This window comes from Dama dama, chromosome 12 (genome assembly GCF_033118175.1).
Source record: "Dama dama isolate Ldn47 chromosome 12, ASM3311817v1, whole genome shotgun sequence".
Classification (NCBI taxonomy): domain Eukaryota; kingdom Metazoa; phylum Chordata; class Mammalia; order Artiodactyla; family Cervidae; genus Dama; species Dama dama.
Genome location: NC_083692.1, coordinates 63,545,905 through 63,568,254, shown reverse-complemented (window position 1 = coordinate 63,568,254; position 22,350 = coordinate 63,545,905). Strand labels below are relative to the sequence as shown.

Below are 22,350 nucleotides of genomic sequence, written 5' to 3'. Positions count from 1 at the left end.
CACTAACTTGGGGCATGTCTGAAGGGAGGAACTTGATTTATACCAATTTCCATACTATAAATATTCCTCCTGTAGCTGGTTTTAAGCTACCAACACACTAGCTGGTCTGCAAAGTTCCTGAACATGTAGCAACTGGCCCTTGTCAGACAAGCCAGTGCCAGCGCAATGCTGGCGTATCCTCCATTCATTATGAAGTACCCGACCAGCTTTTCACTGTGGGAATTCTAGCATGTACTGAGAGTCTGAGACTAGATACATTATTTCATTGGAGTTATAAACTGGTGATATTCAAATTGCCACTCTTATTTATATAAGTATTAATTAGAAGAGTCCCATAAAGAAAAAATCTGCCTCACCTATTTGATACCCAGATACAGAGTTCATACAGGAAAGGCAGGATAAAGTCTTAATTCATCCTCCACCTTCCCTTTTCTAAACCTGTTTTCAGAATGAGTTCTCTACCATCTGCTAAAGGTAACCAAATGAGTCTTTTAGTATCATTATGAATTAATAGTTTAAAAAACATGGTATGTTTCACTCCATTGCATTTATTCTTTTTGATGCTCAGTTGTCCCATCTTTGGATAGTAGGAGCCTCTCTAAGTTGGCCACTAAGTCCTCTGATACAATCCTAATAGTCCTTGTTAAGTTTTCTTGCTTTCTGGTACAAAGATGTTCCAAGCCCTTGTGCATTTCTTACTCAAGAATTGGAATCAGCTGCTTCTCTAAAGAGCATTGGTTTCTTGTAGTGGGGAATTTTATTTTGAGACCAAAATCTGGGCACTAGCTCAGCTAGCTCATTACTGTTTTTAGGTCTTTTCAATAAACAAAGGGAAATACAGATTTTTTTTTTTTTAAAGATTACTTTGTGATACACACTGATATTTCCAATTCAAATCTGGAATCACAAAGTTTAAAAGAAGTTTTATTTAAAATGCTCATATGTTCACCTGAAACTACCACACATTGTTAATCAGCTATGCCCCAGTACAAAAGAAAAAGTTTAAAGTTTAAAAAAAATAAGTACAAAGATACTCTGAAAAAAAATCAAGTTCTCATAGGAAGACTCAAAAATAAGTGAAAAAAGGTGTCACTTATTCTGAGATAACTGACGAAAATTATTGGAAACTTAATATTGGAACATTGTACATATTTGTACATGAGGGTTGCTTCCCTATTGTGCTTATTACTAGGATTCTGCTGGAAGAAGTAAGAGTGTTCAGCACATATTTTCAGCTCGAGAGGATATTCATCTCAGATTTGATCTCCTGGCATCATTTATTCTCCTTACTGACCATTGTACTGTGGTGAGTAAATTCAACTTAGTATTATACATGTTTTTACTAGATTTGGGAGGTCTGTCATAAATAATATATTCATGTGATGAGAAAGCAGAACTTTATCAAATTAAAAGTTTAGTTGTTTGTCTAGAAGAATACAATGACTTTAAATTGATTTGAATTAAAAGAAGAGGAGACATGGACATGTAGTACCTGTTCTGGAACCTGGTTCTAAGTAATGACATAAAACAAGGATAACTAAGGGAATTATAGGAACTGTGCTAAATTAGGATATTTCAAAAATAATATTTCTTTCTACATAAATAATACATGCTTAATATAGAAAAATTAGAAAATTTAGAAATAAAGTATAATGAACCCCACATCATTCTTTTATCACACTAACTATTATAACCATTGTATTTCTCATTACAATACTATTTGTTTATTTTTCTCTTATTTACATTTGGATATAAGTTTTTACTATAAAATGGTAATATACTTTTCATTCTCTTTTTCCATTTGATTTTTTCTACTGAGAAATTTGTTTTGATGATTTTCTTACATCAAATTTGTGTTATAAATGATGCTTATTGGCTGTATTATATTGTCATAGATATACCTTAATTTATTTGACCATTTCCCTATTGTTGAGCATTGTTTCCAATTTTTCCCTCCACTGTAAAAATATTGCTTGTTTCTGCATTTATTAGTTTTTTTGGAAATTTCTGGAAATGAATTGTTGGATCAAAGAATGGACACATTCTACATGCTTCATTTATTTATTATATAATTTATATAATTATACAGATTTTAGAATTATTTATTATATTCATTGTTTTTGGTTTGTTCTCCCTCATGAAAAGATAAGACCCATGAGGGCAAGAATGTCTTTTTGGTATGCCTAACACAAGTAGACCCTCAAATAAGTATTTCTTGAATGAATAAATATATTTTTTTGTTTTTTAGTTTTTAATATACACTGTCAAACTGTCTTTCAGAGAAGCTTTGGCAATTTACAGTCTAGTTTCCTCAGATCTCCCTCTCCTGGGTATTAACATAAAATGCACTACAATGTTGAGAAGAAAATTTAAACCCCCTTCATTCACCTTCCAAAGATAGCTTAATATCCTCTTATATCCTCACAGACTTAATGTGCATTACTTATTATTTTAATTTACTTTTATTACTTGTGTGATTGAACTTAATATGCCTAATGGACATTTGCATCTCATTTTTACAAATCATTTATTTTTCTTTTGGGGAATTTTAATAGTCACCTAGATCAGGTTTTGAAAACTTTGGTGTACTTATGAATCACCTGGAAATGTGAATAAGACGCTGATTCTGATTAGTAGAGTTGAAATGGGGCCTGAGATTCTGCATTCCTAAGAGGCTCAAGGTGATTCCAGAGATGACGTGGGGCCCATACTTGGAAAACAAGAACCTAGATTACATGTCTCTTTACTATGAATTAATCTTCAAGTGAGTGATTTCCTGGTGGAGAAAGCATAAGGAAATGCAGTCTCTGTTTATTCAGCTTGTAGTGTACTGCATACTGGGTTTTTTTTTTTTTTTTCATTTTTATACTTTAAAAAAAACTTTTTATTTTATATTGGAGTATAGTTGATTAACAGTGTTGTGATAGTTTCAGGAGTACAGCAAAGTGATTCAGTTATACATTTACATGTATCTATTCTTTTTCAAATTCTTTTTCCATTTAGGTTGTTACATAATATTGAGCAGAGTTCCCTGTGCTATACAGTAGGTCTTTGTTGATTATCCACTTTAAATATAGCAGTATGTACATGTCCATCCCAAACTACCTAACTAACTATCCCTTCCCGCCTTCTGCCCTCCCCCTGTAAGTTTGTAACACTCTTATAAGACTTTAAATAAAACAGTACAAATTATACTTAACCTAGTACACTGAAAGTGGACTATTTTAATTTGATTTTATGTAACTGTTATGAAATTATTTAGTTTCAATGTTGGTCCAGGTATCCAAATCTTAAAAGACAAATGCTGAGGCACCTATAATTATCTTCTTTGCTGCATCAGATTTTCAAGTCTCTTTGACTGTATATTTTTCTTATATAGTCACTTGTCCTAATGATGTCATTTCCATTTGTGTTAATGGGGCTGTTTATAAACACTGAAGATGTATCCATATGTCTGTCTCACGTTAATTTCTCTTGGTCTGCAGGCCCGGGTCACATTTGTGATGATTGTGCTGATGCAGCTCATCGTTCTCATTATTTTTCGGTATCAAGCATATCCAGAGCATAAAGGTTAGTCACCATGGGTTCCTTTTATTCTTAGAAGACCTTACTTTCATGCATCCCATAATCTCCTGACTAAGTAAATATCAGTGCAGACTGTCTTTGCCTGAACTCTGTGAGGTGCTTCCTTCAAACTATCGTGCTCACTTCAAACCCCCTTTTCCGCACCATATTCTCCAACCATTCCAGGTCATAATGAACTGTTGTGTCTCTGAATCCCAAGAGTCCTTCCTAAGGATTAACTCTGTATTTAACCAGCCAATCACCTTGTTTACATCACAACTTCAAATGTATATATTTTCTCCTCAATCAGACTCAAGTTCCTCAATATAGGAGCTCTTGTTTAGTACTTCTTTTCTGTTTTCTACAGCACCCAGCACTGAGTTTGTGCATTACAGACAATAAATATTGATACTTGTTGAAATAAATGTTCCTTATTCCTTCCTGACTTGGATGAAATCCCAGGAACTGATTGTGGGGAAGGGGAGGACTGTAGTAAAGTTTAAACTGTAAGATGATTAACTGCATAGGTAGTATACATATCCTACTGAATGTTTTCCTGCTTATATATATTTTTAAAAATTCTGTGAAAAAGTTCAAAAAGCATTATTGCACAAAATGCAAATAAATAAATATTTGAGGGAGACCTCAGCCTCATGTGGGACTACCAGTATTTTTGTATAGTTATTTAACATTCATAACGTATTTTTACTTATATCATCTTACTTAATCTTACAACAGTCCTGTGAGGTAGGTATTATTGTCTCCCATTTAAAGACTAGAAAACTGAGGACTGCAGAGTTAATGTAGGTTATCTAGTGTCTTATAGCCAATAAAAGTCTGACTCCAGGTCAGTTCTTTTCTGTAAACAACACTTCTCAATCTGACTACACCTTAGAATGCCCTGGGGAACTTTTAAAATCACAGTGTCTACACAGAACTTTCAGTACTTACACAGAATGTCTGTGGGTAGGACCTAAGCATCAGTAGATGTTTTGAAGCTCCATAGATGATTCCAGTGTGTGGTAGGGCTGAGAAGCACGGACGGCACTGTCCAAAGCAGTATCTCTCAGTCCTGCTGCCTAGAATCCCCTGGGTTGCTGCCTCAACTCCCCTCTTTCCCAGGCCAACTAAATCAGAATCTCTGGAGAGTGAGACTTGGGCACGAGTATTTTCTAAAAGTTCCCCCAGGTTATTCTAATGTACGGCCAAAGTAGAGAATCATTGCTTAAAATTTATAGTGTAGCTGCCTCTAAGGCTAAAGAATGATATATTTAAAATAAATGAATAATGATAATGGATGGACACGTGGATCAGTACTTTGAGAAGTACCAACTAGAATGAGCGATGAATGAGTAGTAGTTCCCTGAGCTATATCGTTGTTGTTTCTCAGTCACTCACTCATGTCTGACTCTCTGCAACCCTATGGATTGCAGCACGCCAGGCTTCCCTCTCCATCACCAACTCCTGGAGCTTGCTCAAGCTCATGTCCATTGAGTCGGTGAGGCCATCCAACCATCTCATCCTCTGTTGTCCCCTTCTCCTCCTGCCTTCAATCTTTCCCAGCATCAGGGTCTTTTCCAGTGAGTTAGCTCTTCCCAATTTGGAACCAAAACTGCTATGCAGTAGATCCTTGTTGATTATCTGTCTTAAACTTAGTGTGTTGGAATAGGAAATGGCAACCCAGTCTGGTGTTCTTGCCTTGAAAATTCCCTGAATGGAAGAGCCTGGTGGGCTGCAGTCTGTGGGGTCGCAGAGTCAGACATGGCTGAGCATGCACGCATGCACACATTTAGGTTGCTTCCATGTCTTAGCTATTATAAATAGTGCTGCAGTGCACTCAGAACACTGGGTGACCTTTGACATACTTTGATATAACTTTTGGAAGTTTGTACATTCGGATACTAAGTCTCATGGAAAACAAAGACTTGATCATTTTTTGAGCATAGAATATTTGTGTGTGTGTGTGTGTGTGTGTGTGTGTGTATGTGTCTTGCGACTACACCATTGCTTTGAACTTCCTACCCTCTGTAATTCTAAGTGAAATGGGTTACCAGCATTCCTGCCAACTTCTGATTTAAAGTAATGTCATCCATATTACAAATGATTTGCTGAAGATGTAGTAGATAGCCATTGGAAGTCTTCTAGAAAATATTTTAAAGAACCTGAACTTTGAATGTGTTTACTGGAGTTTTCCAATTTATTCTGTTTAGGACCGCTGGGATTTATAAATTTGATGTCATTTTCCCTTCATGTCTTGAGCAAACTGAATATCTCCTACTATTCTGTGTTGTTGCTGACCCTGTATACAGTGCTGGGTAAGTCATTGAGGAAACCTGAGATTGTGGAGAATTCTGCCAAAGAATGTATTGAGAATTTTAACGTTAGCCATTTAGGTTCTGGAGAGCACAGTGACTGGCACGTGGCCTCTTCCTTTCCTGGGGCACGAGCTTGGGGGATACAGTAGTCCTTTCCTAACTTAAAGGACATTTAATCAACACCCGGTTAACTTAAGGGTGCTGAGAGGACCATGATGATTAGTATTTGTGTAGAACCATAATAGAAGATAGAAGTTCAGCTTAAATGTCATCTCCTCAGAGCAACCTTTGATCACGTTAAAGCTTTGTCCTCTATTTCACCATACTTTATTTCTCTCATTACTTTGTCAGAATTTATGATTACCTTCTGTGTATGTCATCTCTCCCCTCATTAGACTATGGATTGATGTCTTATCTATCTTGTTCCTCTCTATGCTCAGCAGTAAGCACAATGCCTAGTATGTAGTTGAATGACTCTTCACTACCATGTGACTCCTAAAAACTCAGCTCAAAAGAGAGAGAAAGTGAGATAAGCAGTGAGTTCAGGCATCTGAGCTCTTCTCATATTAATTATTATACTCAATACTGACAAAATCACTTTAGTCATTTATGGAAACAGAAAGCCCCGTGAGTCTCTTTTTAGAGCTTTTTATGAATGTTCCTTTAGGAGTTAATATATCTTTAGTCTATATTTTATACTTCTAGTCCATCTTTGGACTTTTATTTCCTCATTAGTTACTCCCACCAGAGAACAGAAAGTAGTTAAATAAAAATATGACTCTTTACAGTTTTGTATAACAAGCTATGGCAGATTCCCCTTCAGAGGTTGGTTTCCTTGTTAGAAGATGGGTTGAGGCTGTTTCAGACACTTGTTTTCCACTAGGACCAAAGCAAGTGATTTGCTTCCTGACTATAAAGGGAAACATTAGAAGAGGAGAAGTTGTTCCATTTTTAAAGGTTGAAACTTAAACTAAGATTTATCTAATGGAGTATGTATAATATATATCTGAGAAAATTGCCTGTGACTTTTTAAAGTTGAACTCTACTCTTACCAGCAAATGTTAGTATTGCATTTTGAGAAAGGAAATCTGACTGTCCCTTAATCACTGTTGACAATATAGTAGTTCCAGAAACCTGCACATTGAGAAGGAGCAGTAAATAATAACAGAGTAGAGAAAAGTCATTCTGGCATTGCAGATGAAAAATTAAAATAAAGAAGTGAGTTAAGCTATGAACATGTTAACCCTGAGTATGTAGTTGATGTACAAAGTAAGGATTGTGGGGCAGCAAGAAAAGGTTAAAATGCATTCATTAATATTAATAAGAAAGATAAGAAGTACCTTTAAGAATGATTAAAGTGGTTGAAGTCTTACTGCTTAAAGGAGTAAATTTCAGTTATCTGGAAAATTAAGTATGGTGTCTATGGAGTACCTCTTTGCTTCTTAAAGGAAAGTTAATGCATTACTGCAATAGAATCTTCTAAAATTTGTGAATGTACTCCAGTCTGTTTCTGGAATCTATTCCAGATATAGCACTTAGGCAATTTTATAATCTAGAGAAATAGGGTGCAAAAGAGCAAATAATTGGTTACCTGGGATATTGGGTACAACACAGAGATTAACAGAGAAGAAAAGCTATGCAAATAAATGCTTATAGATGACTAGTCTTATATTTCTTCATTAGTCCTAAAATGTATCTTGTGTGTGTAATCAGAGTCATAGTTATATAAATTCCTTTCCTGTCCATTGCCTCTTTCAGGCCCATGGTTTGCTGGTGAAATCATTAAAGGCAAATTGGGCTGCTGCTTTTCCTTTGGAATCTTTGTTGATGGACATTTCCTACAAGGCAGTATAACATTTATAGTTGGAATTCTCCAGGTAAGAATTCAGAAATACAATTTAAGAACATCTTGGTCCTGCTGGATTAATTGCATAACAATTATAAATTAAATCCAAAATCCCAAATTAAATACCACAGATCATGTGTCCTAACTTACCGGCAGGGGAGTCTTTAGTATTTGGTGTTTATTTGTTTTTATAGTGCTTTCCAAGCTCTTTCTTCCACCACTCTTGTAAGCATCTAAAATACATTTTTGGCAGGAAGGTTTATAAGAGGTAAGAGAGGTTTTGGTTGGTTGGTTGTTTCACTGTGCTTTTTCATCTACAAACAGTGAAAGAAGAGACTTATGGTAGAATAAATGATAGACTTCTGAGTAAACCAAAATTGGTTATGATAATGAAGAAGGAAACTATTTCAGAGGGAGGAAAGGGAAAATAGACACACAAGAAAAGTGGATCAGTTACCTAGTGGAAGCTTTCTAGCTATGTCTTAGCAGTTCACTTGTTTATGAAAACACTGATACATTAGGTTTGCATTTGGATTGAGATTTCTTTAGAACAAACACAAATAAAAGACCCAGACCTGTAGCAAATCTCTGTAAACAGGTTTGAAAACTGTTTACCTAACAATTTATTTATTGATTGTTCTCACCTAATGGGGGGCTAATGGATCAAAAATCTGAGGTGATGATCTGAAGTTTTATAAGAGATCCAAAAACATTGTTCAAAATGAGTTCACAGCCTCATAAGAGGACAGTAAAGCATGATCTGCAGGGTTATAGACAGACAAGTAGGGAAGATCTCTGCCTAGCGAACACTGACCACAAGCCAGAATATTTTGTTTAGCAGCATTTCATATGTGACGAGATCCAGGTCTAGTTCAGTTTTCTATTATGTAGATGGAGGCTGTCTCTCAGGAGCATCCTTCAGTTCAGTTCAGTCACTCAGTCATGTCTAACTCTTTGCAACCCCATGGACTGCAGCACGCCAGGCTTCCCTGTCCATTGCCAACTCCTGGAGCTTGCTCAAACTCATGTCCATCGAATCGGTGATGCCATCCATCTCATCCTCTATCGTCCCTTTCTCCTCCTGCCTTCAGTGTTTCCCAACATCAGGGTCTTTTCCAGTGAGTCAGCTCTTTACCATCAGGCGGCCAAAGTGTTGGAGCTTCAGCTTTCACATCAGTATTTCCAATGAATATTCAGGACTGATTTCCTTTAGGATTGACTGGTTTAATCTCCTTGCAGTCCAAGGGACTCTCAAGAGTCTTCTCCAACACCACAGTTCAAAAGCATCAATTCTTTGGTGCTCAGCTTTCTTTATAGTCCAACTCTAACATACATATACATGACTACTAGAAAAACCATAGCTTTGACAGGAGCATCCTTATTCCAACTAACCTTTACCAAAAGGTGGGTTTACAATCATATTTTAATAAATAGTATAACAAGAATGGACTTTATGTATCATCTAGGCCCATAGCTCATAAATCTATTATATCTTTGACCTAGACTTCTCTGCACCTCATGTGCCTGTATATACAACTGGCATTTCACATCTTCCTTAGATATCTCACAGGAATCTCAACATACCTCTAACAGGACCTTTCATTTGTATCCCCAAACCTGTTTCTCCCCAGTTCTTCGCAGTTTAAATAAATTATCTAGGATGCATCTTAAGTTCTTCCCCTTCCCTCACACTTTTTATCTAGTTCATCAGCAAGTAGCACTGTGCGTGTCTTGAATCCACCACTTTTCTCTGTCACTGTTACCACCACTCTTACCTAATCATATTTCTTTATTAAAAAAAAAAATTATTTGGCTGTGTCAGGCCCTAATTGCAGCATGCAAGATCTTTGTTGCATCATGAGGGATCTCTCTTTGCAGCACTAGGGCTCTCTAGTTGTTGTGCTTGGGCTCTGGAGCATATGTACTCAGTAGTTGCGGTGCGTGGGCCTAGTTGCTCCATGGCATATGGGATCTTAGCTCCCCAACCAGGGATCAAACCCACATCTCCTGCATTGCAAGGTGGATTCTTGCAGTGAATCAGGGGGACCAGGGAAGTACCTAATAATTATTTCTTGCCTGGGCTACTGCAGTAACCCCCTAACTGGTTCCCGTTGTTGCTATTGTCTCCCTATTGTCAGTTAAAACTCTTAAAGCAGATCAGTGACATGATCTGGGTCCTGCTGACTGCCCCAAATTCCACCTACCTTATCATGCTCCAGGCCAACAGGAGGGTAATGGAAGATGGGCCCATCTCTGGGCTTTTCATTTGTTCTTCTGCCTGGAATGCTCTTCCACTGACTCATTTCTGTCCTTCAGACCTCAGAGAGCCCATCTCCCGTTGCTCTGTAACCAGCTATTTTCTTCATTGAAATTATCACCATCTGTAATTATCTTCCCCCTCCTCTTTTTTGGGGGGTGGGTTTCCTCTTCTCTGTAGTAGAATGTAAGCTGTCTGAAGCATCTTTTCTGACTTGTTCATCAGTGTGTCCCTTGCCTAGAGCCTTGCTCAGTGCCTGCCACATAATGAGTGCTCAATAATTATTTGGTGAATGAAAACTCATACTGTAGTTATGGTTGGATTATAAATCTTAAATCTTCTAGTTTGTATTCCAGTATTCATTATGTTACTTCAATTACAAATGCAAAGTAAAGAAAAAATATTGATATCCAAGTTCCCCCCTCACTCTGCCAAAAAAAAAAAAAAAAAAAAAAGAGTACTGTATGTGTGTGTGTGTGTGTGTGTTTGTACATAGACATATATATTCATTTCTACCTTAGACATTTGAGGGCTTCAACAGAAATGAAATGACACTTGCCTTTAAGATGAACAAAAGGATGCAAGCAAATAAACAACTAATGACACAAGTGTAATTAAGGCATAAAGGATCAGTTAACCTCCAAGAGAGAAAGCAATGTATTTCTAGGAGCCACCAATAATGTGCTAGTGAGACCTGACCCGACCAGGGCTTAATAAGCTAATGGTTCCGTTCTGTTCTTTCCAGCTGGTGTTTTTTAACATCCCCTTGATGGTTTACCTGTGTTGGATTTTGCTGCAGCGGTGCTTTGGCCACAGCTTCAGGTCTCATCTCCGTCAAGGAAAATACTTGAAAATTATACCTGTTCACCTACTTATGTTACTGCTATACATCTGGCATATTTATTCCTGCTACTTTCTTCATATGACATATGGCACTCTAGCTTTATTACTCTCTCCTTTACGGACCTGGTTGACACTGGCAACACCTGTTCTCATTCGTTGTGTTTGGTCGCTGAACTCTGCTGAGCTTGGAGCCTTCATGGTTCGGCTAAAGAGCCACTTGAGCTCCTGAAGTCTGTATGTCCTCATCCACCTCTGTAGCCCAGGCCTCTGCCTCAGCAGCAGGCGGAAAGCCAGTATTGACGGGCAAACTTCAGGGAGCTGCTGTTCCTTGGACACCTGGGAGTTGGGGGGTTACCTACTACTGATTCTTGCAGAATGGACTGCAGAAAGTTCTCTATATAATGCCATGATTCCTTCCTTCCCCAAGAAGATAAAGGGTTGATTTACTTTTATGAAGAGAAAGCCTTTATCTAGGAGATCCACAGGGCAGGGGCTGGTGGATATGGGAGTCTCTGAGGCCCACTCAGTGTGTTTTCTAGTTACCTCATGTAAAGTACCTAGCACAGTGTCTGGAACTTGGCAGCCTGTAAGGAGGCCACTTTAGGGACAGGGAACGTGCAAACTTGGACCTGCCCCTGACTACCCTTGATTAGTTCCTAGTCCCTCTTTTCAACAGGATTATGGGCTCTCTGCTTCCTCAGTCGGGGTGTTTTCAACTAATCAAATACCAATAAATGAATGATGAATAAGAAATAACTCGATCTGGGTCTTGCCTGTGTCGCTAGGAGCGAGAGTGAGGCGGGGCTTTTGAGAGCGGAAGGGGCGTGGCTGGGCGTCCGAGGCGCGGCAGGTTGTTGCCGGAAGCGAACCTGCGGCCTGGAAGAGGAGCTGAGACGGCAGTGCGGCTCCGGAAGCTGCTGCGGGGGCTTACTCTGCTGGCTCCTAACGCGGTGCTGAGATGGAGAGCGCAGCTGTAACTGCAGCCCCAGACCCCACCCTGGATCCGCCTCTGGAGCAGCTTCGGCACCTAGCCGGGGAGCTGCGGGAGCTGCTTCCCGGAGTGCGGGGTGAGCTGACGTAGTGGGGACGGGCGACCGCAGGGGCGGGCTTGGGTGGAAAGGGGCCAGGCCTCGGTGGCGGCGGCGGGTCCGGGCAGAGGAGGTGGGGCCGGGAGGTCGTTCCGCTTACCTGTGCTCTTTGGTTTGTCGCCGCCCGGCCCACACCCCGCACCCGCTAGTCGGCGAAGCCCAGGAAACCACCAAGGAGTTTGATCGGGAGGCCTTTTGGAGAAGACTCAGTGAGTGCCTCTCCTATTGGAGACTGCTGTCTCTCCTCTCTTCCCTACTCCTTTCCTTCCCGCTTCGCCCCGCCCCAGCCTCTGCGGGGACACTCCTCCTTACCTATCCTTGGTACCTCCGAGATTGAAATATAAAACACTGATTTTTGGAGGTGTTTTTGAGACGTCTCAGCGGGCAGGGGTGGAGAGGGAACGCATTATCTTCAAAGTCCGTGCAGCCGTTGCAGCCTTGTCCTTTTGGCACTAACATATTGGCCTTGCCACCTGCTCTGTCACCCCACCCAGATGAGGCAGCTGTGACAGTGTCAAGGGAAGCCACGACTCTGACCGTAGCCTTCTCTCGACTTCCACTGCCATCTCCACAGGTGGGCGTCACTTTTCTAGAATTCTTGTGCTGCTTCAGTATTCCTTCGGAAGCCTCTCATTTTCTTTTACACTCAAATCTGGGGATTTAATTTCCTCGTCTGTCGAGTAAGATGAAGGTTCTCACACCACAGGATTGTTCTGAAGATCAAATTGTCGAATGCAGTAGTTGTCATGGGGTAGATGGCTCTTCTAAATATTGGTTCATTCTGAAGTTCATCCTGGTTATTTCCTTTTTGACATTTTTTTCAAGTACTTTCTATTTGCTAAGTGTTTTCACATACATGATCCCTTTCTGACAGATGAACAGGCAGGCTCAGAGGCTCAGGTTAAGGTAGATAAGTAGTGGAGCTAGGTATTAAATTAGGTTCTCTCTGATGTTTGAGCTCCATCTTTTCTATTATACTACATAATACTCTTTTGTACAGAATTATGTTTGTACTTAATAATGTAGACAGTATAAGTTTCAAAAGATATCAAAGTTAAATGTGCTAAAAAGTTTATATCTCCTGTCTCTGGTACCTTTTGTATTATTCCATGTATATGCTATGCATATCCACACTTAAGTGCATATGGTTTCTTCTTTTTACACAAGTGATAAAAGTTTCTGTTGAGAAATCAGCTGGTAACCTTATGGGAGTTCTCTTGTATGTTATCTGTCACTTTTCCCTTGTTGCTTTTAATATTTTATCTTTGTCTTTAATTTTTGTCAGTTTGATTACTCTGTACATGATCAGGACAGTGGTTTTTTCATTCGTAGATGAAAAATTAGAATATGGCTTTATATGAATTATATTTGAATCACAATTGCTTTCATAGGATCTCAGCACATTAATTCTGCCAAAGAATGGGTTTGTTTTGTTTTTTTTTTAATTCCAGTCCTTACAACGTGGTATTTTAACAAAATTATATGTTTGGATGTTGAAACAATGTCAAATTGACATAAAAGTTTCTAAGTATTCTCAATCGTTGTACCTATCCATCTCAGATTGGTAACAGATCATTTATGGACTGGCACCAATCTGTAGATCATATTTTGCGTAGCACTGGCTTGGAATTTAGCAGAGCAGTGAGGGCAAGGAAGATAAGGGAAAGCCAGTGATTGCCTAGAAGGAAAATAGTCAACATTGAGCATTGTAAAGTCCATGCTAATTTCCTTTAGGTATACTGAGATTCTGTTAGAGACAGACAGACAGAGACAGACATAGAGGCAGAGAGATAGACAATTGGTTAATGGTCTGAGATAGAGCTGACAACTTTTCTGTAAAGGGCCAGATAGTAAACATTTTAGGCTTTGCGGTCCAGCTATTCCACTCTGCCTCTGTAGTGCGAATACTATTATAGACAATATGTAAACACATGAGTGTGGCTGTGTCCCAGAAACATTTTATTTGCAAAAACTGGCAGTGAGCCTGATTGGGCCCTTGGGCTCTAGTTTACCAACTCCTGGTCTAAGATATGGTGAATATCTCAAAGCTAATCACAGATATCTTGGGATATAGAGTATCAGGGATGTTTTTACTACAGTTTCTTCATGTCTTACTGAGTTTCTGCTCAGTATCTGGTATCCAGCTAACTCCTCCCTGGTATGTGATGAGAACAGCACAGGGCCTGGTGCATAATAGGACTTCAGAAAATGTTTGATGATGCCGTACAGATGTCTGCTCTTTTCCCCTGTAGATGGCTTGACCACATCGATCTAATCCATTTCTTTTTCTCTTTCTGAAATTGGTTTATCATCTCATAGGAAACCCAGAGGTTCTGTGAACAAGTGCATGCTGCCATCAAGGCAATTATTGCAGTGTACTCTTTGTTTCCCAAGGATCAGGGTAAGCCACTCCATACACATAAGTGTTCAGTTTATGGGGTAGATCTTTGCTAATGTAACAGCTAATGTCCTGAGAATTTTACCTTTTCCTCAATTTGAGCATGTAATGTAACTTTGTCCCATTAAGTGCAGTCAAAGGTAGTTATATAAGTGACCTCCATAAGTAAGCCTTTGTGCTAAAGTTCAGATACTGTGTTCTCATGTCCCCTGCCTTACCTGACTCTTAACGTTTTTAATTTTCATTGGCTTCTCTGTCTCCTAACACATTATAATCACCACAGATACTGCTTGGTTATCAGTGCCATCCCCAGGCTCCTCCTCCTCATCACATGCTGTTTCTGAGCTCCCTTATAGGTTGAGTGGCCCCCTGCTCTGCCTGTATATTCGTGTCTTGATTATTATCAGGTTACAATTATAAATGAATAAATGTCTCATGGATCTTCAGGGTTACTCATGTGGTTTAAACTTGAAGTGTTTTATCCACAAATGTCAAGAAATCACTATTGTAAAAAATATTTATTATTTTATTTATTTGGCTGTGCCAGGTCTTAGTTGCAGCAGGCATGCTCTTCAGTCTTTGTTATGGCATGCAGGGTCTTTAGTTGCAGCATGTGAACTCTAAATTGTGGCATGTAGGATCTAGCTACCTGACCAGAGGTTGAACCCTGGCCCCTGTGTTGGCAGTGTAGAGTCTTAGCCACTGGACCACCAGGAAAGTCCCAAGAAACTACTTTTTAATGAATGAATACATGCTGTCATGGAATGATTTTGTTTCAGATCTCTTTTGGATAATACCACTAAGGAATGGTGGGAGGAGCAAGCAAATGACATGGGGATATACATAAGACCTGGGTTTTGTGTTGGCACTCCAGTTAAAGCATGTGGGTGCACATTACCTCAAATTCTGTAGAGCTTAGATTCTCGGGAAGACTTTCCAGACTTCTGGAAAGACGAATAGGCTGCTTAGTCTTTGGGTCTGGCCACAGGCATCACCCTGCGAAAGCTGGTGCGGAGCGCCACTCTGGACATCGTGGATGACATGGCTCAGCTTGTGGAAGCACTTTACATCAATCCAGCCCAGAGGTAGTGATGCCACAGCTGGAGTTATTGGGTAATGGGGTTCTTTGCTTCTGGGAGGGGGGGAAAAGTCATTTTAACAGCATAGTTACTGATAACTGAGATTAATGACCAGCAGGAAGGACTTTTGTAGGAGACAGGAACCCAGGTTATTGATATATCTTTATTGATTCCTTTCAGCAGCCCTGAGAACCTGATTTCCTACAACAGTGTCTGGGATGCGTGCCAACGTGTACCTCAGATCCCAAAAGGTGGGTGAGAGTGGAAAGTAGACATTGACCCTGCTGGCCAAAGCTGACAGACACATCTAGATGCCAGTTTTGTAGTATGTATGTATTGTGAAATAGGTCTAGTTTATCACCAACATGAAAAGATAGGTATTAATTCTTTTTGTCAGTCTTTTTAGTTCACATAACTTCTAAACTCAAACAACCTCTGGCTGTGGCTCTGTCTCTTGTTGAACAGATGTGGTTTTCTCTTCTGGTCCTGCCCCAGGGGCAGTATTTTGGGGACACTGAAGCAGTTATGGGGTAGAGCCTGCTAGGCCAAGAGCAGTGGTCATCCAAGGGTACCTTGCTGAGAAACATCATGTGAGCATTGTATTTCTTCCTATGGTGAATGACAGAAAGCTTTTTAGCCCCCCTGCCTGGGCACCCAGAGGATGTATATAAGAAGAATTTTACATTCAACTGCCGCCCTTGTTTACTGTCTTTGGCACTCTCTTCAGATGAGAACGCTGTTGCTTTTTGCAGACTTAAGAGAATTGTCGGGATTCTCCATTAACTGTAGTGCTTCTGATTCTTCACTCATAGATAACAAAGCTGCAGCCCTTTCAGTGCTGACAAAGAGTGTGGATCTTGTGAAGGATGCACATGAGGAGATGGAGCAGGTGAGAGGACCTCTTTCTTTGATGGTCATTGGAAGGCCACTCTATGTCTAGTAGATGAGGATTGGTTATAAAGAGAGAAGATGTGTTAAGTGTGGACCACATGGGTCCCCCCTCACTCCCATCCTCCATCACCCATCTTCCCCCGCCCCGTGTGGGGGTGTGATTTGTACCATTCCTCTCTGTGCCATTGCTGCACTAGGAGAGTTAGAACAGCATGTGTGAGATGATTCAGCTCTGTAGCCATTTAGGGAAATAGCTGGCTGAAGTTTGGGGACAACTCAGACATGATGCTAAAAGTATTAATACTTTTTTTTTTCCTGGCATTCACATATATCATCTTGTATCTTAGGCTGTGGAAGAATGTGACCCTTACTGTGGCCTCTTGAATGACATTGAGGAGGACAGCTCTGACAACCATGTTGGTGAGGAGGATATATTGGGATGTCCAAACAATCGGGATTCATATTGGTCAGAGGAAGACCAGGAGCTCATAATCCCATGCCTTGCACTGGCGAGAGCATCCAAAGCCTGCCTGAAGAAAATCCGGCTCTCAGTGGCAGAGAACGGAAAGAAGGATCAGGTGGCCCAGCTGGATGACATTGTGGACATTTCTGATGAGATCAGCCCTAGGTAAGCGTGACCTCCACTCAAAACATCCAGGCAGCAGCATTCTGATCTCAACTTATGCTGTCGCCTGAAGGTTTTTCCCCATCTTTTTGTTTTGAAAGTTTTCAAACCTGTAGGAAGGGTTAAAAAGTATTGTAGTGAGTACCTGTACTTCCATCTAGGTTCACCTGTTGTTCACTTTTTTTTTCTGTATTGGTTTATTTCTCTGTAATTAGATGTGCCTTTTTAAAAACTGAAATAGATGTGCTATTTTTATCCCTGAACCATTTGTGAGTAAGTTGCAGACATCAGTGATGTTTTCCCCTGAATATTTCAGCATGTATTTCCTAAGAACAAACAGTTTTACTCTTAGTATTACATTTAAGAAATTTACATTGAATATGTGTTTGTGTGTGTTAGTTGCTTAGTCGCCTCCGACTCTTTGCAACCCTGTGGACTATAGCCTGCCAGGCTTCTCTGTCCATGGAATTCTCCAGGCAAGAATACTGGAGTGGGTTGCCATTCCCTGACGATAAAGATTATACTGAATATAATAATATTATCTAATATTCAGATTTCCCCAGTTGTCTCCAAAACATCTATAGCTTTTTTGTTTGTTTGTTTAATTCAGGGTTCTGTCAAGGGGTCATACTGCATTTGGTTGTCTTCTCTTTTGGTATCTTGTAACTAAAATAGTCCCTGTCCTTTTTTAGCTTTTTTTATCATTGACATTTAAAAATTTTTTTTTTATTTTCTTGACATTTTTAAAGAGTCCAAGTCAGTTGCATTGTAGAATATCCAGCAATCTGGATTCCTGTGATTGTTTTCTCATAATTATATTCAGGTTAAACATTTTTTGGCAAGAATATCACTTAGTTGAGTGTTTCATGCTTTTCATTGCATCATATTGGAGAGGCACATGGTATTAGTTTGTCCTGTTTCTGGTGGTACAGCACTAGCTTGATTGCTTGATTAAAGTGGTGCCTACTTTAGTGGCATTCAGGGATGAACCCTGCCTATATCAGTTATTAAACTTATGGTTTCAGATCCTAACATTTTAAACTGAATTAATAATGTCCCATCCTACTGGCCAAGGGAGTTCCCCTCCACCCTCAACTTCTTAGTAAAACAGGGTATGTATGTGTTCCATCAATACCAGTTGAATTGGTTATTTATTGGTTGCCCAGTTTAAGGAACTGATGCATTTCTGGGAATTATTTCCTCACTCATTGCATCCTTAGTTGTGTCCTGGAGACCACCTAGCTGAGCTTTGTTCCTTCTTGGTTAATGGTTATTTTTTCTTTCTCCCTTCAGTGTGGATGATTTGGCTCTGAGCATATACCCACCTGTGTGCCCTCTGACTGTGCGAATCAGCGTAAGTACTGGCTTTGAGGGAATAGCTGCAGACCTAATTGGTAGAATTTCAGTAATCACTGATATTTCCTTAAACTGTGGGGAATATGTTTATTTGTTACACTTGGATGCAAGTACAATGTGTTTGTGCTTGATAAATATTTGTTGAATTTGAATCTGATAGCAATGAGCTCCGATAGTACTCTCTCTTCCATAACCACTTGGGTAATCATTTAGAAAAACCCAAAGACCTTAGAGGGGATTCCTAGGTGGTGCTAGCGGTAAAGAACGCACCTGCCAATGCAGGAGACGTAAGAGACATGGTTTGATCCCTGGGTCAGGAAGATTCTTTGGAGGAGGGCATGGCAACCCACTCCATTATTCTTGCCTGGAGAATCCTGTGGATGGAGAAGCCTGGCAGGCTACAGTTTATAGGTTCGCAAAGAGTCAGACACAGCTGAAGGGACTTAGCATGCATGCACCCAAAGACCTTAGAAAACCATGCCTTGAGAGAAAGTGTTAATTATTACAGTGCTTTAGGATTCTTTCAATGTGAAGTTACAAGTTTCTAATTTCCAGTATTTTCCAGAAAATTTCCAGAAAATTTCTAATTTTCCAGGCCAAAATAGGTGTTTAGAAACATACTCTATTCTAATATCGACATATTATGTGATTTAACTATGAGTGGTCATGAAGGGTTAAGCTCTTTATAAAAATCTGATTTTATTGTTTTCTTTGAAGTCCTAGGTCCTGTGCTAAGAGTTCTGTTCTCTTTTTTTTCTTTTAATAAACTTTAAGTTATTATGTCTCATTTTATTGGAAAGAGAAGTAAAATTGCAGATAGCTTATATTTTACCATCAGATGTATCAGTCCTAATAATATTTGGTAAATTAGATAGTGGAAATTATTAATAGAGTCATCAAATGTATCTTCACAATGTGGAAACACCTTGGAGTAGAATTAGGATCCTTTTGGACATTAACTTTTTTTTTCACATTCACTTTTAAAAAATTGACTTCTGAAGAAATAAACATCCTTAGTAATACGCCATGTCAGTTACCCTAAAAGCAGTTTTAAGGAATGCATGGTATATTGGTAGCATACATACATCTTTATGTTATCTTGTTATTGGTATTCTTAAAATTTTAAGTTTTTTAAAAAAAAACCCAGTTGTTTCTGCTGTATATATCTGGAACTATCAGCAGTTAGGACAAGTTTAGGTTATATTTTTCCTTTTTTTTGTTTTCTTTAAAATTTAAATATAAAAAACTTATAAATATGCTATGGCAGCAGTATTAATAAGATTTTGCTAGATAGAAAAGAGTCCATGATCCTGCCACCTAATCAACATTTTTGTTTTTGACTGTTTCCTCCAAGGTTTTTTTTAAAATGACTTCTTATTACTTGAGTATTAAAATACTATAATATTTTAACTCTCCTCCTTCCTTTTTTCTCACTTTCACTTTTTAAAAATTGACTTCTTGTCCCAGCTGCTGATAGTTCAGGATATATAGCAGAAACAACTGTTTTTTTTTTTTTTTTACTTACAGAATTTTAAGAATACCAGTGACAAAATAACATGAGGATATATGAATGCTACCAATGTACCATGCATTTCTTAAAATTGTTTCTAGGGTAACTGACATGACGAATTGCTAAAGATGTTTATTTCTTAAGAAGTCAGTTTTTAAAAAGTGAATGTAAAAAAAAAGGGGAGGAAGAGAGCTAAAGTATTAAATATTCTAACACTCAAGTAAAATATTTTAGCTCTCCCCACCCCCCCCCCACCCCCCCCCCCCACTTTTTTCCTCCTTTCTGTGTTTTACCTCCTTTCCTTTTTTTTCCGCTAAATATTTGTTTTATTTGTTTGGCTGTGCTGAGTTTTAGCTGTGCCCCGAAGTATCTTGGGTCTTTGTTGTGGCATACAGGATCTTTTAGTTGTGGCCTGTGGGGTCTACTTCCCTGACCAGAGATTGAACCCAGGCCGCCTGCACTGGGAGCTCAGAGTCCCAGCCACTGGACCTCCAGGGAAGTCTTCTCTACTTTCCTTTTTGTGGCAGGGCTCAGGGTGAGTAACTTCTCTTGTTTCTTTTTTTTTCTAGTCTGCAAAACTTGTATCTGTTTTAAAGAAGGCACTTGAAATAACAAAGTGAGTATGAAGACTTATCCCCAAGTAGCTTTTGGAGAATAAGCCTGTACAGCCATTCTTAACTTCCAAATCCCCATTTCAAAGAGTAGAAAGTGAGTGTAGTGTTTTCTTTCAGCTTTGCTTATGGAGCAGCTGAGTTTCTGCAGAGAAACTTGCCCTCTTTTATTGTAGTTTTCCCTATGCTCCCTTTTGAGGATAGGTCTTTTCCTTGACAGTATAATAAATTTAACTTCTCTTTTTCCCATTGCATTCACAGAGCAAGTCATGTGACCCCACAGCCAGAAGATAGTTGGATTCCTTTACTTATTAATGCTGTTGATCATTGCATGAATAGAATCAAAGAACTCACTCAGAATGAAGTTGAATCATGAATTTTCAGACTCATTTGAACTCTTTTTCTTATTGTCATAGCTGAGCTCTGATGTCTGCTTTTAGAATGGAGCTGGGATGCTTTCTGGATTGGGAGTTCCTGTCTATACTTATTAAGAGACACAATTACCAAAGTTTGGTGATTAGGCCAAACTGGCAATTATTTATAAACCATATGAGTATGATATATTTTTCTGTGCTAGATGCAAAAGGCAATTACATGAGTTTTTGTTATTCAGTTGCCTCTCAGAGATCCCTGGGGAAGCTGCCTTATTCCCTATTCAATAAAATGTGTCATTGTCAAAGATATATTTTAGCATGTTACTAAATATATAGTAGTAACTATATTCAACTATAGTTGAATATAGTTCTTCTTACCAGCAAGTTCTTTTGAATGTTATTCCAGTTTGTTCCATTACTCTATTGGTATTGAAGGGCTTCCTCAATGGCTCAGCAGTGAAGAATCTGCCTGCAATGCAGGAGACAAGGTTCAGTCCCTGGGTTGGGAAGATCTACTGGAGAAGGAAATGGCAACCCACTCCAATATTCTTGCCTGAAAAATCCCGTGGACAGAGGAGCCTCACAACTGAGCACACACGAGAGAGTTCTGTTGGTATTGAGCTTGTGAAAATTTTTAAGTGTGTTAGTTGCTCAGTCACGTCTGACTCTTTGCAACCCCGTAGACTATAGCCTGCCAGGCTCCTCTGTCTTAGCGATTTTCTAGGCAAGAGTACTGGAGTGGTTTGCCATTTCCTTTTCCAGGGGATCTTCCCAACCCAGAGATCAAACCTGAGTCTCTTATTTCTCCTGCATTGCCAGGGAGTTTCTTTACTAGTGCCACCTGGGAAGCTGGAAAATTAATAAAGTGAAACCTTATTTAAAATGGAGTTGAGAGGCCAGAAGGAGGAGCTCTCACACAGTGTTACTCTAGGTAAATAACAGGAAGGATTGTCAATTATAGATAGGAATGTACACCTATAGATAGGTGTACATTTTATCTCCTACAGGAAATAGACCCTAGCTACTAAGCTAATGAGAGCCCCTCACCCTGAACTCTCGCTTTCCTCCATGAAATTTTGTTCAAAACAACTGCTCCCAACTTCCTCCTTTTCCCTCCTTTGTTTGTGGAACTTGGCTGTGGCTTTTACTGTAGCTGGTTTGACCTTAATTGCAGTTGTTTGTTGTTCCCAAATAAACCTGTTTTGCTGGTAAAATAACTGGCTGTTTCATTTTTTAGGTCAACAAGCTCAGTTGTTAGGTTTGTTCACTGTATTGAACAGACTTATTTTCCTTATACATATTTACATTGTTCTCTGTTTTGTATTGCCTGTCCCCAAATTTAAGTACAAAATTTTTATAAATCAAAAAATTTTGAATGTATAAGAGAGCTTATATAATATTAAGGGCCTCTTCAGTTAATTCTTTTGCACAACCATCACCAGTTAATTATCTTTTTGCATCAGTCTGGAAGATCACGTATTGGAAAGCAAGGTAAACCTGGAAAGTAACATCTTAGGAAGCAGGGTATACAGTGCTATACCTGACTAGGCCTTATGCATGTCCTGCAGGTCTCCACTCTTCTATTGGTGGTCC

General features: G+C 39.2%; 2 protein-coding genes across 9 annotated transcripts in view; both read left to right on the top strand.

The window, feature by feature from the left end:
- Nucleotides 1-11,782, top strand: part of TMEM62 (transmembrane protein 62) — a 35,752-nt gene extending 23,970 nt beyond the window's left edge. For 4 of the 7 annotated variants that reach the window (XM_061157440.1, XM_061157439.1, XM_061157442.1 and 1 more), the window contains 5 exons: nt 1,193-1,306; nt 3,486-3,570; nt 5,775-5,879; nt 7,638-7,756; nt 10,728-11,587. In XM_061157440.1, the coding sequence (XP_061013423.1) occupies nt 1,193-1,306; nt 3,486-3,570; nt 5,775-5,879; nt 7,638-7,756; nt 10,728-11,054 (750 nt within the window). In that variant the 3' untranslated portion in view covers nt 11,055-11,587. Of the gene's footprint in view, nt 1-1,192; nt 1,307-3,485; nt 3,571-5,774; nt 5,880-7,637; nt 7,757-10,727; nt 11,591-11,610 lie in introns of those variants that run through there. The other 3 variants (XM_061157438.1, XM_061157443.1, XM_061157437.1) reach the window with 3 other exon arrangements.
- On the top strand, nt 11,751-21,974 carry CCNDBP1 (cyclin D1 binding protein 1). Of its 2 annotated transcripts, none has more exons than XM_061157445.1 (11): nt 11,751-11,892; nt 12,063-12,122; nt 12,408-12,487; nt 14,233-14,314; nt 15,300-15,396; nt 15,574-15,641; nt 16,203-16,279; nt 16,629-16,909; nt 18,200-18,260; nt 20,342-20,388; nt 20,645-21,974. In XM_061157445.1, exons 1-11 carry the CDS (start codon nt 11,784-11,786, stop codon nt 20,757-20,759), a joined length of 1,077 nt encoding a protein of 358 aa, XP_061013428.1. In that variant the 5' UTR covers nt 11,751-11,783; the 3' UTR covers nt 20,760-21,974. The 2 variants fall into 2 exon arrangements, with proteins under 2 accessions (XP_061013428.1, XP_061013427.1); XM_061157444.1 differs by having other exon boundaries at nt 15,571-15,641.
- The last annotated feature ends 376 nt before the right edge of the window (nt 21,975-22,350 follow it).